The 17,345-nt window shown below is 44.6% G+C and overlaps 1 protein-coding gene across 6 annotated transcripts in view; it reads right to left on the bottom strand.

Annotated features, from left to right (window-relative positions):
- col11a2 (collagen, type XI, alpha 2) overlaps positions 1-15,850 on the bottom strand; it is a 43,089-nt gene extending 27,239 nt beyond the window's left edge. For 3 of the 6 annotated variants that reach the window (XM_076011192.1, XM_076011193.1, XM_076011194.1), the window contains exons 1-5: positions 15,372-15,850; positions 5,669-5,830; positions 4,054-4,264; positions 3,723-3,885; positions 1,970-2,092 (exon numbers count right to left, since the gene is read on the bottom strand). In XM_076011192.1, coding sequence (XP_075867307.1) covers positions 1,970-2,092; positions 3,723-3,885; positions 4,054-4,264; positions 5,669-5,830; positions 15,372-15,489 — 777 coding nt within the window. In that variant the 5' untranslated portion in view covers positions 15,490-15,850. The remainder of the gene's footprint in view (positions 1-1,969; positions 2,093-3,722; positions 3,886-4,053; positions 4,265-5,668; positions 5,831-15,371) is intronic. The other 3 variants (XM_076011197.1, XM_076011198.1, XM_076011196.1) reach the window with 2 other exon arrangements.
- Positions 15,851-17,345: the final 1,495 nt, after the last annotated feature.

The following is a 17,345-nucleotide window of genomic DNA, read 5'->3' as shown; positions in this document are numbered from 1 at the left end:
GAGATGAGAAACTAGAGAGGTATATGGAAAGCTATGAGTACAATTGTATATTTCCAAACAATATGTATATATAAATATACATTATTAAAATGTCAAAACACTCCTTTGTTTTAATAGCTAAGCTCATTTAATACCTCTTGCTCGCTCTCACTCTCCCTCTCTCCCAAAAAACCCTGCTTATGCTTCCCGTCCTTGCTCCCTCTTTACCTGCTGATTGGGGCCCCGTGTTTGGGGAGAAAGGGATGGAGAGGAGGAGGGAAGGCCTATTGTTTCCTCATAATAATAGGGGTATTCATGGTCATCCTGCGCCTCATCAAAGTACTGGGTGGGAGGATTGAAAGACTGCAAGATGGCAAGGACAGAGGGAAGGGCGTGCAAGGTGGCAGGAAGATTGCACAGAGAAGGGAGAGAGTAGCTTGCCACGTTTTTCCAACACCACACGGGTGGAAAAGTACAAAACAGGTGAATGTAGGAAACAGCAGCAGCAAGGAGAAACATGTAGAGGTGACAGACAGTGAGAGGATATCATTACAAAAGAGGTAACTGTGAAATGCACAGAAGTTATATATCCACTCATCACAGTTTGTCTGTGCGAAAGATTTTGTTGCACAAAAATTCCCAAAACACAGACTACTGCGATGAGTCAAAAAAGAGCAGAAAGTCTTTGGTAAATGAATAAAACAAAGGTATTTTTTTTATTCATTTAGGAAGCAGCCAACAGCAACATGGGCGACAGGGTTTGGAGCTACTATGACATAGAACATTTGTACAGTACTGAATCAGCAAGCAGGCTTAAAAACCAAAGATCATGTACATTTAGATGGATGCATTGCAGAATGTGTCCGCTCGCAAATATCAGCAGAGCTTGCAGCGTATTTTTATGTTATGTGCACAACCAGTCTCAGTAACCAAAGAGGCTTCACCTTCAGCCATCTTCATGACAAATCCTCATGTGTCTTTTGCGAAACCACACCACCAATTAGAATTGAATGTCCTTTGTTTGTTCTGTCTTTAGCTTCTCGCTCCTTTATCCATGGAGAGGCACTGAAGTTGACTCGTATCCTCCTCTTTCCCCTACCTTTCTGTGTTCCATTGCCGGAGAGCAAAAACAAAATAGGGACTAATCCACAGCTTTCGAAACAAATGCTTATAGAAATGTGAAAAGTAAAGTTTTCGTCTGAATATCTCGAGAATATTTTGTCCTTTGTGTAGTGATGCCAGCGGCACAGGCCGAGGAGGTGGAAGGAAAGTGGATGGATACTGACTACTGCAGGTGATGGAGAATGCATGAAAGAGACAGAAGGAGAAAGCAGCACTTTGATGATAATATCAGGGGACCCAAACTAAACCCGATGACCTCTACATATTTTTAACATTTAAAAAAAATAATTGATTGGAAATCCATTAAATACTTCCCTCATTTAATAGGGCAATGAAAGCAACTTCAATATCCCTCTAAAGACTGATATTTATATATACTGTATATATTAATTTACGGTTTTATAAATAAATGTTTAAAAAAATGAGCATTACTGTGTTTGCCACTGGGACAATGCCATGTCAGAAGATGATCAGACTAAACTTTGTCAAAATTATATGTAATCAAAAAGTCATGCTATGTTGTGATGTCTGATTGGGATGTCCTTCAAATTTCAGGTTCCTTTTATTTCCTAATAAAGTGTGATTTTTTTTTAAATATTTGGTTTACAACACATTTTCCTTGCAATAAATCTCTTACTGCGAGAACAGTGGCTTCAATGCTATTTTAAGATCCAGTAGTATGTTTAAAAATATTCGACATTATTTAAATTATGCCTCTGTTTTGTGTTATTCTTATTCTCATTATTATTTTAACATTACAAACTCATCCTGCAAGACTATTAGCAGAACAGTGAGGTATTTTTTCAGATGTCAATTTGCAGTTGATGACATTAATATTCATGTGTGGCACTGTATTGTGGTTACTCACGTAGGTGTTGGGGTCCTGAGACTGGGTCTTTGGCAGTGGGGAGTCACAGTCTGGGCTGTAATGCTCACAGAAATCATAGGCTGCCTGAGGGTTGGCAGCAATCAGCAGTTGCTGGATGTCTCCCTGTGAAAGCAGGTTAAAACAAATGAAATGTTTCCGCCATCCATTGTCGCTTACGAGCTAATTCTCAATTGGACAAAATGAGAGCAAGATAAAGAGAAGGTTGAACTACAGAATACATACATACAGAATACAACTGCTTGTATAGCTTGTTAGTGTTTTTTTTTTTTTTTTTTTAATGATGTGACAGCATAGTTGTAAGTGGAACACACATGGTCTCATTTTATAGCCTATATTCCCTTTTTAAAAAAGATGAACAAGCACTCTAGCTCTAACCATGGAAAAACATTACACCAGTACTAAGTTTGATGCTGCTGAAAGCATGGTATAATTACAGAGGTTTACGTCTAAACATCCTTCATTTGAGATTTCTTGGAACCCAAATTGTAAAAGTAATGTTGCTTCATTACTATGTTAATGGATCTAACATTTTGAATGAAATAAATACTTTTCTAAAAAAAAAAGAAAAGAAAAAAGAAAACACTGTTGGCTTCCTTGTGGCAGTGCAGAGGAACGTCAAGACCAAAAGTTAGCAGACGTTGAGGGCTTTGGTTGCTCATATTCATCATCGTCACTGTAATTAATAAATTACGAGTAATATTGTTTTCAGTCACTATCTAGTTTATACAAAAAAGCAAACCGCAGCACAAAAAACTCTTAGCCACATTAGCCTCTCAAAAACTTGATCCATGGATGACCATTAAAAACTGGACACCAGACTGACAATATGGTGGTGTAACGATTCCCCCCAACCCCAGTGGCCACTCGAGGTACTATAGCAAACAAACAAACAAACAAACAAACTCCATATGGCCCAAAAAGCATTTCTCCATAGACCGCAATACAAAAAACGACAGTAAAATGGCTGAAAGAACGACTGTGACCTGAAACGCGGTTTATATTAAACCTTTCTATTGTAGATTTTTAAGTCTTGATCTTTTAATATTTCCACAACAAAAATATGAATGGCAGAAAACAGTCAGAAAAGAATTTAGCCCCAGCGTGATGTCATGGTGTCATACGTGCTCTCCTGATGTATCATGGGAGTTACAAAGGCGTGGTGTGACGTGCGCACGCTCTATGGGCCGCTCAATGCGGAAGCACAAAACTGAATCGCTGTTTGCGTTGAGTGAGCAACTTTAATTTGGCCGCTCTACTCAAGTTACGGGGGGACGAAAGCTCCGTTAAACGTTGGTTGCTGGGAAGCTAAGGCTAGTAGCTTCAGGCTAGGGCAGACGAGGCAAACACAAGAGAGGCGGAAAGCCGAAAACTGTCCCGCTGATAGCCAGAAAGTATTCGGCTCCCCGCCGCTTGTGAAGCAGCATTTACCGTTGTCTACTTTTCTCAGCTTTACCATTCACCGGTGCTCTCACCTTGTCGTTTCCACCTGACGTCAAACTCTGCGCGACTACTCACCACAAACAGCGCGGAAGTGCTGCCCTCGTGAGGTTGAACAAAACAATTACAGAACAGAACACTGTTGTTTTTGTCTCTCGAAGAAGACACTTGAATAAATAAAAGTGTGATTTCGCTTTGAAGCAAATGAAACTTGCCCAGTCAGACCTTGCAGCTGAAGTATTGCAAGCCAATGAACCCAATAACACCTTTGGACCCTTCACACCAAAGCACCCACCTGGAAAACCTCCTCATCGAGCAGACGCGCTCCAAACACCGTGATGCCATTGGTGTCCACTTCTGCGTTGTTGCCGCGGGGGAGAGGACGGGTCATCTTCTTCTTGCAGTCCACCAACAGCGTCACGTTTTTCTTGGAAACGGAGAACGCGATGCGGTGCCACCTGGAGGAATCAAAAGCACATTTAAAAAACACACACGCTCCAGCCAATAATTTAGCACAAGTCAGGCATCAAAATACCAAACGCACGCATAATGCTGCCCCTCACAACCACATCAACCCAATCATGTCACCTCAACCAGTCACAAACTGGTTGTTGCGGGTTACTGACTTGCCATCAGCCAGGTTGATGCCTCTGAACAGCGGGTAGTCCTCAGGGGCAGGCTTGCCGTTCTGGTCCTCGTACAGGAAAACGGGAGAGCGTCCCATTTCGATACCCAGCTGCTGAATGCCCTGCTCACTGTAGATGGACAGAAGGAAAGCCTGAAGACCAGCGTGGGCCTTAACCAGAGCCATCACGGAGAAGTTCTCTGGGAATCGACCTATTGATCGGAGAAGGTGGAAAAACATCAAAATTACACACCGTAGAGGTGACAATCCAATCCACTGAAAAAGTCACGTCTCAAGTCGCAAAGGTCAAGTTTTGCGGGATGGGAAAGGATGAAAAATATCAAAATTCCACTGGAAAAGATTCTGGGATGGTAAAATGTAAAAATGGTGAGGTTAGTTGGCAAAGCTGGATAACAGATTGGAGACAAAAAAAACAAGCTGAAAAAAGCTTTGACTTTGCATATTTCTTTTACTGCCTTGCAAGTGCTACTTTCTCTTTTACCTCCTCTCTCCAGGGTGTGAGACACTGCAATAAACTTTATTTGTTATACCTCTCCCACACAATTTACGCAGCTCATGTGGTGTAACACATAATTACACCCTTGAGCAATGTCGCCCAGGGTGCCGTAGCCAAGCTCAACTCCACACACTGCAGTTTTGGATTTATTTCAGTGACAAACATATAAAAACACACACACATATGTATATATATATATATATATTTGCTGCAGGTTGCTGTCATTTGGAAATAAGTGAAATGTTAAATTGAAATGTAGACGTGCATATTTAATGTAGAAACAATTGTGAGGTCACAGGGACACCACAGCAACGCTTAATTATATTAGGTTCACTTCCTGTTTTTCACTGTAAATGTATCAGTGAAACAGGTTCAGCTTTTTGTCTGATAGATATTAACGCAATTTTGACATTTGCTTTCTTAACATTGTACCATATACTTATCTCTTATATATTTTTCTCATATATTTTCTAAACTTGTTCAAAATGAACAAATGACTAATCAGTGTAATATTGTATGCTGCTTTTGATTTAATTGGCGCAGTGGTTAGCGCTGCCGCCTCACAGCAAGAAGATTGTGTGGAGTTTGCATGTTCTCCCTGTGTCTGCGTGGGTTCTCTGCGGGTTCTCCGGCTTCCTCCCACAGTCCAAAAACATGCATGTGAGGTCAATTGAAGACTCTAAATTGTCCATAGGTGTGCATGTGAGTGTGAATGGTTGTTTGTTTCTATGTGGCCCTGTGATGAACTGGCGACTTGTCCAGGGTGTCCCCCTGCCTTTGCCCTATGACAGCTGGGAGAGGCTCCAGCAGACCCCCGTGACCCTGAGCTCAGGAGTAAGCAGGTATGGAAGATGAATGAATGAATGAGTTATGTAACAAAACCAAAAAAAAAAAATCACCTTTCAAATGTAAAATACTATGATCTCCCCACAAATAATCACAAGTACACTCTTTATTTCCCGCAGCACTTTCAAAAGGTGTGCACTCAAAGGAGCAGATCTGGAAAATTGGTCTTTTGAGATGTTACAAAGCGCACAAACACCTCAGTTTGATCATCAGAACTATGCTTTGACTGTCCACTGGACTGGTTGAAAGCTACCTGAGAAGAGCTGCTTGGTGGGAGCAGAGATCTGGGCCTTCTTGGTGATGCGGTAAGCATGGTCGGGGCTGCTGGAGCGGCGAGATGCACAGAAGCCAGGGACTTTCTTCACGCCCTCTGGGAGAGACGGAACCTGCAGAGCCCGCAGCACGTCCACTGGGTCTGAGGAGGAAACACACAAGAGCAAACACATGACATAGATGTAGATTTTTCAGGAATCTGTATTGCACTTCAGTATGTCTGTTTCTAAAAGCTATTTAATTTACACGTCATATTTGAACACAAATGTCTGTACTTCCTACTCCTTACATTAGAAAAACATGTGTGTTACTTTTGTGTTTAAAAGTGTTTTTGTAATTTGTTATTGTTGCTTGAAGTGGAGCAATTTGAACTCTGCTGTTGAGCAGTTACTGTAAATATAAAAGTAGATCTTGTTTTAGAGGGAGATGATTTAAGGGTATCTTTGTTTAGGGGTCATTGGTCAATTCAGTCCAGATTAACTGTCACAGGTTTTTCATTTTTGCAAATTATCAACGAATACTGTTTCATTAATGGCAAAAATATATGTCCTTTTTTCAATGAAGTGTATTTCAGAACCTGTACTTTCTTACTTTTACTTAAGTAAAGGCGTTGAGCCAGTACTTCCACTTTTACCAGAATAGTTTTTTCCTTCCCATACTTTCACTTCAGTAAGGAATGTGAATACTTTGGGAACCTCTGCTTTCTCGTAAAATCAAATGACCAACTGATGACCTTTAACCTTTCACCTCTTTTTGTCCAGCTAATGGTTCAAGAGGGGAAGATCACATAAGACACCAAAGGACATAATGCCATCAGAAGTTGATATTTTAACCCATAAATCCAGGTAGCAGACAACTGATGGTGCCCTTGTCTTAAACAATGGTCATACAAAGGTGGGCACAGCTTCTGAAATGCGAGTGCTGTGGAGCACCGTTAAAAACCTTCCAGGGACAACAGTTATCTAATATCTGTTCATTAAATTATTATAGCGAAAAACAGTTCACACAAGCACTCACAGTGAAACACACCCACGGTAAATTAGCATCTGTTGCAGGTCCGTGTTCATTGTGGAGACTTTCCAGAAAAACTTTCAGTTTGGCAAACAAACATCTTAGATGAAATGGTGTGATCACTGCAGGTTGTGACTTTAATCCTTCAAAGTACAAAAAAACAACTGCTGGATGCGTAATCACTACCATTAGTTGACTTGTGCCGTCTTGCTGCCGTACGAGTTAGCAAATGCAGTGGTTAGAGTGAGTGGCTTGCTGATCAGACAGCAGAAAACAGCTTATTCGGTGTGTTTCTGGTCAAACCCCAATACAGTCAGGTCGATGCTGAACTACAGGGTCGACCTGAGACAGTCTGAGCACCCTGATGACCTTGGTTGGGGCAGCTTTCTCCATTGCCATGGGGGGGAACCAATCGCAGTGCATCCAGTATTTTTCTTAGGAGTAAAAAAAGACTGTGATTTGAACGGTAGCCATCAGACAGACAAAATACAGTGTTTTTCATCTTGAAAAAAGGTTTTCACCCGGGGAAAAAAAACAGTTGTTAAGGTGTCAATAACATTTTTCCAAAATCAAGCTGCCTTCCCTCAGTTTTGGCCGGACTCGCTGTACTTGAGGGGCAGCAGGGAGAGCCAACGTGGCTGTTAACAGCCACTTAAGGCCGTTTACGGCGATCCCGGCTGTGGTATTTCTAATAATAAACTCTCGGTGGCAGCCATGCAAAGCCCTGAGTGTAAATTGTTGCGCTGATGGAAAAGACAGCCTTCCTGGGCCTTCCTGCGACGCAACATAAAAAGCCACTTGCTTGTTTTCATTTGTGATTCCAAGCCACATTAACAAATTCCTGTTTCCTTGAGAAAAAAAGGCAAACGGCAGGAGAAACCGTCTGCAAGTCAAAGGAGGCAGCAAGTACAACACAGGCCACAGTGAAGAGGCACCTGCTTCTAACCTGGGGAGGCTGCATGTGGGGAAGGCAATTTCAATGGAGCTGTGACACCATGCATAACTTTTTTCTGGCGATTTGCTGGCCTACACAATTTTTTGAAAGTTTGAAAGTCCATGACTTAAAAATCGACAATAGAAACATTCATTATGCAGTCGCCCTGTCAACTGTTTTACAGTTGTCTCATTTTGCATTGTGGCCCATGGGAAAAATGCTTTTTGGGCTGCATGTTTTTCTTTTGCTGCAGTACCTCATGTGGCCACTGGAAGAAAATTTGCCACCCCTCCATATTGCCAATTCAGTATCCATTTCTTATAACCCATCCACCCATTGAACCAGGACTTCACAGGAGAATCTGCACTCAGCCGCCTGCATATCAATAGTTGATGACAGTCTTTGTTGTTATTTCAGTGAATGTTGAATAAAGTGAAGGAGCTCATCAACAAGGAGGTACAACAGAACGTAGTGACGCATGCATTCCGCAATAATGTATCAGTCCTGGTGAGTAAAGGTGAGACCCAGTGCCGACCATAATGGAAACATCATCGCCGTGGTTACTGTTTGCCGCGTCATCTATGTCTCGTTGCTGCTGAGGCAGTTGAATACATCAAAAACCAAACCAAATCCAAATCAAATGCTTATTGACGCTCTAGTCTAGAACACGACTGTAGAAGCTGTGTTACGATACAACAAATCACAGAATATTTGAAATATGAAAGTTCCAAAGCACCTTCCCCCAACACAACCACTTGATTGTAGACAAATGCTCTACAGATGACCGAGAAGGAGAGAGCAGCAACAGGAAGTCGTACTCGGACGTTGGCAGAGATTTCACCAAACTGACACCATCAGCTTTGCTGAGCAGTAAATCACAAGTATGCAAACTCTTTGCAACCACACGGGTCAATGGCATTTTTCCTCCAAAGGAATGAGACAAACAGGGGAGGTGGGAAAGGAAAGAGGCTCAGGTTGCAGTCAGAGGCCCCCCTCAGAGACAGAGAGAGAGAGAGAGAGAGAGGGAGAGAGAGAGAGGGAGAGAGAGGGAGAGAGAGAGAGAGAGGACTGCTCACAATGTGCCACTCTGTTCGCCTCCAGCCCAGCCGCCCAGCTGCCCAGCCTGCCCGGCTCACATCTGCAGCCAGGACCCTTCCTGCCTGGAGGACCACAATCGGCAGCAAAAACAACAAACACCCCCGAAAAAAATAACACTTGGTGGCAGAGAGGCAGGCAGTCACGCTGGCGGCGGCGAGGCCAGGAGGGGAGTGACTGCAGTGGGCATCAGGAGAAAATCTGCTCCGATGTGGTGAATGTGGAAGTAGACCAAGTAGAGAAACAGATGTGCAGGTGTTCTCTCTCTCTCTCTCTCTCTCTCTCTCTCTCTCTCTCTCTCTCTCCCTCTCTCTCTTTCTGTCTTTGCTCTCCTTCTTCTCCCTCACCATGATAGTTTTTCTTCGCAGCGCTCACAGATGGCGCAAAAGCTCTTTGATCTAAATTTGGGTCAATTAGGCCGCTGTCATTTAGACAGGAAGCAGCGCTGGCTGTGCACGTGGGCGTTGTCCCACCCAGTGCTGTGACAGTTTCCTGTGCAGTCAACACGACTGATGGCGGCTCCGCCTGAGTTGGAAATGGACATTTTCAAGTCATTCATTATTAAAAAAAAAAAGAAGATATTTTATGTAATTTAACACGTGTATAAACATTGGGGTAAACCTGACTTCAGGATTTCACCTCAGATAAAATGATAGATTAATTTAATTACCATTTAATTACCATTTCAATCAATGACCCCTTGGTTTGCAATCTTGTTAGTTTTTCCAAAGAATTCCAGAAATGGTCGCTTAAATTAAATATTGGTAAAGCCAAACATTACTGCAATGCAACTGTTACTAACTGCACTGTTTATACTTGCAAATAGCGGCTTTGGCGCCACATAACATTTAGTTCTTTACATCAAACGTGAGCAAGATGAAAATTATATGTATCATCTTTATTGTTTGGGGTGTCTGACAGTTGAATTTAATGTGTCTGTCAAACTTAATTTGTTTAAGCATATTAAATTCTGAGACAGTCTGGAAAAACAGTTCACACAAAGTACTGAGGCGATACTCTTTAAAAAATATTTGAGCTTTGGAGTATAAGTCATGCTTACAAGTGTGAAATACCTACACAATGTATCATACATCGTCATGTCATAAATGATCTGTAAATCACCTTTTTTTTTTTGAAAAAAAGTCATTAAACTATGAAGAAAATACTACGTCACAACGGGCCAATAGTAATTCTCTAAAAATACCACTAGATGGAGCAAAAGGTGATTAAAGGGACTTCAGCCGCCACCATACACAGACCAAAGTCTGTTCAAAAGGCTCCGACCACGTGACACTACAACCAGCAGCAGGTGTTCTCTCTCTCTCTCTCTCTCGCCCTCTCTCTCTCTCTCTCTCACACACACACACACACACACACACACACACACACACACACTACACAGGAAGCAGGTACATTCTGCAGAAATATGCTCTCAGTTCTCATGGTGTGTATATGTGTGGACAAAAACTGGTGTGTATGCATGCGTATGTGTAAGTGTGTGCGTGTGTGCATGCGTGCGCGGGCCTGCATGCACCTTCATTTTTTGATAGAGCTGTGCCAAATACCAGACGCACACTCAAGCTGACACGCTGACCCTCACCTCTCACCTTTACACAACAACATCATTGTGCGACACACACACAGAACAAGGGGGGTGTAAAATATTGACCGCAAATGCATGTCTACACCGATGCCCTGCTACCTTCTCTCTTTAGCAGACTCGTCTCGGCTCTGCTGGGCGCCGAGTGACAAACACACAAGCCCGAGTACGAAAGCGGCTCTAAATTGATACTCCAGTTGTTTCTAAATCGGCAGATGTGCGAGTCTGGACTCCGCTGACCACAGTTGCGAGGCCCATGAGGCGCTCTGAGGTTGTAATTTTCTACATGCTGCCCTATAGTTATGATTTATTTATAATGCCTCGTCTATACAGACAGAAAAAAAAAATCCATGAGCAGAAACAGTTGGAACCCCACGGAATCCACTGCCTCCTGTCGCTGCCCAAGGATACAAGGATACTGTACTGTGTACTGTGTAGTTTACCATCACTGCTACAAATCTACTGGGAATTGATTATAATCATAAATCCACACCACTATTATCACGTGGCAGTAACAGTGATTCAGTGTCACTGTGTGGGCTGTGATGACATGAGCCAAGAGCCAGAAATGTAAATGAAATTAACATTGAGTATCAAGTAAAACCTGATTCTAGCCCATTAGAAACAGTGCCTAGCAAAATGTAATATACAATCTGGACTTTGATCGCTTTTGGAAACAGCAGATATATATTGCAGTTTACACACAGCCAGAAGCTGCAAGCCCTCTAGCTACAGTACAAATGCTCTTATTTCACACCTGCATCTGGCAGGAGCGGCTGGAACCCTGAAGGCCAGCGCCAGAGTTCAGCAACTGTGGTTTCTGCTGCCCCTCCCTCACACGTCCTCTGCTGCCCCCTGTGAGCCATCATGTGGTGGGTGCCAACGTGTCCTGCGCTGGAGTTTGGTGCGGTTTCGGTGAGGGGTTCTGCTGCAGCCACAGTCTCAGAGAGGAGCCGAGGGTGGAGGCTGACACGGCCAGGCCAGGGAGGGAGACCGCAGGACCAGGACACAGCCAGCAGGCAGCAGCCAGCAGCCAGCAGCCACTGCAGGGACCAACTTCTATCTAGACCCTCTGACCTATAGTCGCACTGTGGCAAAGCCTGTAAGCTCCTTTCTGCTTTGCACCTGTCACCTGAAAACTTTTCCTTAGTTTCAGCTGAACTCCTTTTGTACAGAAACTAAAATTCACCATTGATAAATATAGATGTATGTATATGTTTCAATATGTACCTGCAAATATACAATTCAGCTCATTGCTTTATGTCTCTTAAAATGTAAAGAAATTCCTTTGGCTTGATTAGGTTGTATGTACTGATTTCTACTCTCTGATGCTGTTGTATATACATGCACAGATATATGTACATGCATATGTGTAGGAATATGTATATGTGCACCGTGTCTCCATTTCACAAAATCCAGTCGTGACAGTTGATTAAATCTATATTTAGAGCCACTGATATATTACAGCACACCTACATTATCGTCTGTGTCTCGCCAGATGAGACGTCAGACTCATTATAAAAAACTGCTGGGGGCTCCTGTTGCGTCATAATTATAACTGTTTTCAGACACATTTCCAGTGTGGAAAGCCCCTTGTAAAAAAAAAAAAAAGAGTCAAGGAATTTCTATAACAGCAATTAAGCTGTAAAATCCACAATTGGAAGATGGTAGATAAGTGTTCTGGGGAGCAAAGACTTGGATCTGTTTCTCCGTCTGTTTAACTTTCGCCTGATTAATGCACTTTGTCAGCCACTGTTTCGTCTGTGTCCTTTGCATGATGACTGGCTGTCTGCCGCAGACTGTACAGTGCAAGTGCTCCCTCCAATCCAGGACAGCGGCGAAGCCTAAAACAAGATGTACATTAACATTCCGTGTAAAAGACATACAGCTGCCCTCCACGCCCTGCTCTACGGACTTCCTAGAATCAGCAAAATAACAGTGACCCGGAATAGCATCGCACGCTCTGTCATTATGAAGTTGGCACACTTTGGGGCAAAAGCTTCTTCCACTTGGAGGTATATGACTTGGAGGTATGATGTCTACCTATCTGCACGCACAAACCCCACAGTCATCACGAGTGAAACGGAAAAGTATGAAGGCTCCTCAGCTGTATATATTTGTCTGCAGTGATCATGTGGTCTGAAAAGTTAACGTTGTAATTCGGGAAAAACGGACAAAGCTCTCGCTTTAAAACGTGTTTGCACTCCAGTATATGGCTGAGGTCAAAGGAACAGCAAAGATGAACTGAGTGACTGACTATGATGAGTACGAAGAACATAAAAAGATTACAGCTATTGAGAAATGAAAGGATGCTAAAACCTTTTTTTAGTTTGTTAATCTAAATTCAGCAGTGCACTGAGGCCTAAGCAGTCCCAGTATCTGCAGCTATGACAGTGTCACATGCAGCTTCTGGAGTTTTAATCCAGTGCCAACATTTGACTTGTGTAAACTGATGTTGAAGATTTAGTCAGTGGCGATCAAAGTCAGCAGTCTTGTCAACAAGATGCCACAGTGCAAGTCATTTATTCCATTGATATATCTAACCTGGATCTAGCAAGGCAAGTCATTGATAAATTACCATTTACAACGGTGGCCTGTAGGGGGCAAAACCCATTGGAGGAAGAGGCAAACTGATTTGCCTTCTCACAGGCTAATGTGTCTAGGTAGCCATGGAAATACCCTGGTGCTTTTCCACAAGTATCACAAAGGAATGTGATTAAGATCAATGAACAAGTTCATCAGTATTTAGCGTTAAGTAAACGCTTAATGAATTACAGGCTAAATGATGTGAAACATTAGTAGAGTAATTGGAATTTGTGGGCATAAGTGGGGAAGAAACAACAGAAGGAACAAAGTCCCGTGTGAGCTGCAGAGGGTCGGCAGCGCAGAGGAAGAACCCAGAGAGCTTCTCTGCCACCTCATAGGAGCTTATTCACTAACTGAGAGGAGAGAGAGAGAGAGAGAGAGAGAGAGAGAGAGAGAGAGAGAGAGAGAGAGAGAGAGAGAGTGAGTGGTGGTGGTGGTGGTGGTGGGGGGGGGATTAGGTTGTGTATGGCCAAGGCAGAGACAGACTGCCCTTTGAGGAGCTCCCAGCTTTGAAATGAGGCTGAGGAACATCCGTGTCAAGAAAATATTGCCCTCTGATTTTCTCCTCCTTTGAACAAAACTCTGCTTTCATGCCTGTTTAGGCCCAGCACTGCCGCCCCAACCCCTCCCCTACCTAACTTTTTTCTCCTTCTTCTTAGTCTTTATTGTGCCTGGGTAGAAAGTGAGGTTGGGACAAGCCTACTTTTTTTTTTTTTAACGAAACATAATTGACGTTTCCCTCCCTGGGTGGAGACACTCTTACAGTTTAAACCAACATCTGGACTATTTGATCCAAATTGCGCGCAAATTAGATCGGAACGCACACACAGGCTCCGTCGAGGCGCAGGTAGCACTGCGGAATTCCCGCAATATCGTTGCACATTCTTCGATCCCGACACCTCGCTGGAGATGAGAATCGCACAGAGGCAACATTCAGGTGCACGGCGGCTCCCACACCCAGGCCGGGGCCAGGGGGGAAACATCCATAGCTCGCAGACGCATATACACAAACACAACTGTACAAAGCGCACATAGACGCGGGGACACTGGCCGCTTTCAGTGGCGCTTCGCCGCATAATAAGCTATTCATAAAAGGGTTGGAAGGGGGCAAAAAAAAATGTCCGCGGCTTCCGCCTCCAAAATACACACGGGGAGACCGCGGGGAAGGTGCAATCTGCACCCGCAATCTGAAATTGGAAACGGGGCCAAAGAATGCGCGACTGGTGGGGGGTGTCCGAAGAAAAGGCGCATTCATGACGTCCGCAAACTGGGACGATTTAAGCGGACAAAGCCTTTTCGCGCAAGATGGTTTGGATTTTGTGTGGATTTTGTGTTCACTGTCTGCATGAAGTCAGTGTGTGGTTTTAAGAGACGCACTGGTTGACTGGCTGGTTTGCAGTTTGGTGACAAGTTGTGCTTGATTCGGCGCAGAAGACAATCAAAAGGCTTGTCTGTCTCTGCTGTAGCGGAATTCACCCAGCGGTCAGTGGAGGAACTGCAGAACTTTTAGTAGCCAATCCGCTGGGAGATGGAGGGGTCGTGCGTTCAGTGAGATAATGGTTATTGTCGTTAAAGCTCGGAATGATCTGAGCTCATCTCAACCCTCTTCCTGCTCCTCCTCGGTGCTAATTCTGACACCACGACCAGCGACAGTTTGCGCCAAAGCATCTGGTTGTTCTGCGCATTTTTTTTTTTTTGCCGTCATGCGGAACGCCTCCCTTCAGGAGGGATGGATGCGCTGGTGCACAGGTTGAACTGGTAAATAGCCAGCAGCCCACCACCTTACAAAGCCGACAGCGGCACTCGGGCGGCCAACATTTTTTTTTTTGTTTTTTTTACTGTATCAAGCAAAACACAAGAACTCATTCAGTCACGAAAGAAAGAAAGAAAGAAAGAAAGAAAGAAAGAAAGAAAGAAAGAAAGAAAGAAAGAAATGCCACTATGTGTCGCCCAGCACTTTAAAAGACGCATCGGTGTAACAAGTGAAAAGTTAAAAAAAAAAATAATAATTAAGAGGCTCAAAGTTACACGACCCTACAGATGTTTTTTTTGTAAATGGATCTATATCATAGAAAGGTGCTAAGTTCATCAACATGCAGTGTGACACCTGTTCGCGGGCTCAATGCAGGTGACAAAGCATCAGAATCCTTCCCTTCAAGTGACAATAGTGTCTTGGTATTTTTCGTTTTCCTTGCAGACTCAACTATCCTCCATTTTCTGATCCGATTACAACCTGACAACCTTCTCCGACTCTGTCCTGTCTGTTTGGGGCATCAGGACAGAAAGGAAGATTCGGGATAAAATCAGCAGAATGTTTCTAAATGACACTGAGAATCAGGAGCGCAACCGGTGCGTAAAAACTCATTGACGCGCAGCAGCGCAGCGCAGCGGCGGAGAGTGACGACAGGTGCGCGGTGTGAAGGGGAGACATCATGGAGGTCGGAGCCGCCGTCTTACCTGCCCGAGCCGCACCCGCCTGGCACACGACGAGCACGACGGTCACGAGGGCCAGGGACGAGAGATCCAGGCGCCACGGCCTCCGTTTCTTCCGGTGGGGACAGGCTGCAGTATCCATAGTGTGTCGCTTGCAGCGAGCTGCAACCCTGCTCTCACTGGCTCTCACTGGCTCTCACTGTGACTCTCTGCCGGGACGGTATCCTCTGCGGGGAAAGCCAGCCGACCGGATCGAGGGCGACTCGACTGAACCTTCAGCGAGGCTGCGGACGAAAAAAAAAGAAAAAAGGAGAAGAAGAAGAAGGGGGAAAAAAAGGAAAAGAAAAAAAAAAAAGAAAAAGAAAAGGCAACGCCTCTGGCCACGAGCTGCAGCTGCGCCTCCCGCCCGGAGACTCTGCGTGGATGGACCTCGAGCTGCTGATGCGCCAGAGGTTGAACAGCAGAGTCTAGGTGGGTGGGGTGGAGGATGGAGGAGGGAGGTGGGGGGGGGGGGCGTCCGTGCGGTTAAAACGGACTCGTTTTAACTTCTTTCACCCCCTTTTAGTGCTGAAGCCCCATTGAGAGGGACAACAAGTGGTGGAGAGACCTTCAACCAGCGCTCTCTCTCTCTCTCTCTCTCTCTCTCTCTCTCTCTCCCCTCTCTCTGTCTCGCTCTGCACTTCCTCACTCACGCCACACACACACACACACGCGCGCGCTCGGAGAAAGAGAGGGAGCATCTGTGCGCGTGTTAAGTGGGCGATCGACAGAGAAAAGGAGAGAGAGGGGGCGGAGGAGGTGTGTGTGTGTGTGTGTGTGTGTGTGTGTGTGTGTGTGTGTGTGTGTGTGTGTGTGGGAGGGGGCGTGGTTGAAAAAAGGGGCACGCGTCCGCCCGCTGACCGTGGGGACGCGCAGAGGTGAGAGGAGGCGCAAGCAACGCACGTGCGACCGAGGCAGCAATCAAACTTTTGTGACTTCTTTTTTTTTTTTTTTTTAATCTTTGTTGTCTTTGCGGATCCAAACCCCTCGAGACAAAATCGGTCGAAACGCTCGGGCGCCGCCACGAGCCAATCGGAGCTCTGTCCGTGCCACTCGCCCCGCCCTCCTCCTGTTGCTATTGGTCAGAATCACGTGGCATTGTTATGTTGTTGGCTTGGTTCCCCCTCAGATTTGTCCTACGAAGCTACAATCATCACTACATCAGGTGAAATATTTCATACTAGATTAATGCTGTTCCTGTATGTTTTGCTAGAGAGGAGCACTGAAGCACAGAAGACCTTCAAAATGGTTAAAATGCAGTGAGCGAGCAAGGAAGCATCTTTTGGTTTGACAATACACACCATTTCTCCCATTTTCTCCACAACATCTCTTTCAGCAGTCATAATGCTGGATGGACACTGAGAATCCTGGACAACAATGCAGCATCCAATGAAATGGTTTTAAACTGACTGCATGTTACTATGCCTAAAATATTTAAGTTTAGATCTGTCTGTCTGTCTGTCTGTCTGTCCGTCCGTCTATCTATCTATCTATCTATCTATCTATCTATCTATCTATCTATCTATCCATCTGTCTGTCTATCTATCTGTCTGTCTATCTATCTGTCTGTCTGTCTAACTGTCTGTCTGTCTGTCTATCTATTTCATTTGGACTGTCTCCAGATGAAGCTTCTCCTGGATGTGTCACACTGAACTCTCTCATTCCATCCAGACACGGTGGCCTCCTCATTTTGAAATCCCTCTGGTAAACCTGGCCGCCAGCCGCGCTTCATGTGATCACACACATTTCAAAGTGGCTCCTCCTCCTCGTGCCGGGGCGTCTGCTGTGTAAAAGTTCCTGCAGTGGCAGCCTCTGCTCAGGCACTTTCTTTGAGTGCATCAGACTCCACAGTCAGAAAGCTGCAATTAGCCATAATTATCCCTTCATGCTGCCTGCTCACTCTTTCTCACTCATTTCTTCCTTCCCGCCCGCCGCCCTCCTCAGCCCGGTCTGATTTTT

The sequence above is a fragment of the Nelusetta ayraudi genome, unplaced genomic scaffold (genome assembly GCF_046127955.1).
Source record: "Nelusetta ayraudi isolate G7.1 ecotype Tasmania unplaced genomic scaffold, CSIRO-AGI_Nayr_v1 ptg000135l, whole genome shotgun sequence".
In the NCBI taxonomy this organism is placed as follows: domain Eukaryota; kingdom Metazoa; phylum Chordata; class Actinopteri; order Tetraodontiformes; family Monacanthidae; genus Nelusetta; species Nelusetta ayraudi.
This window is presented reverse-complemented; position numbering and strand designations above follow the sequence as displayed.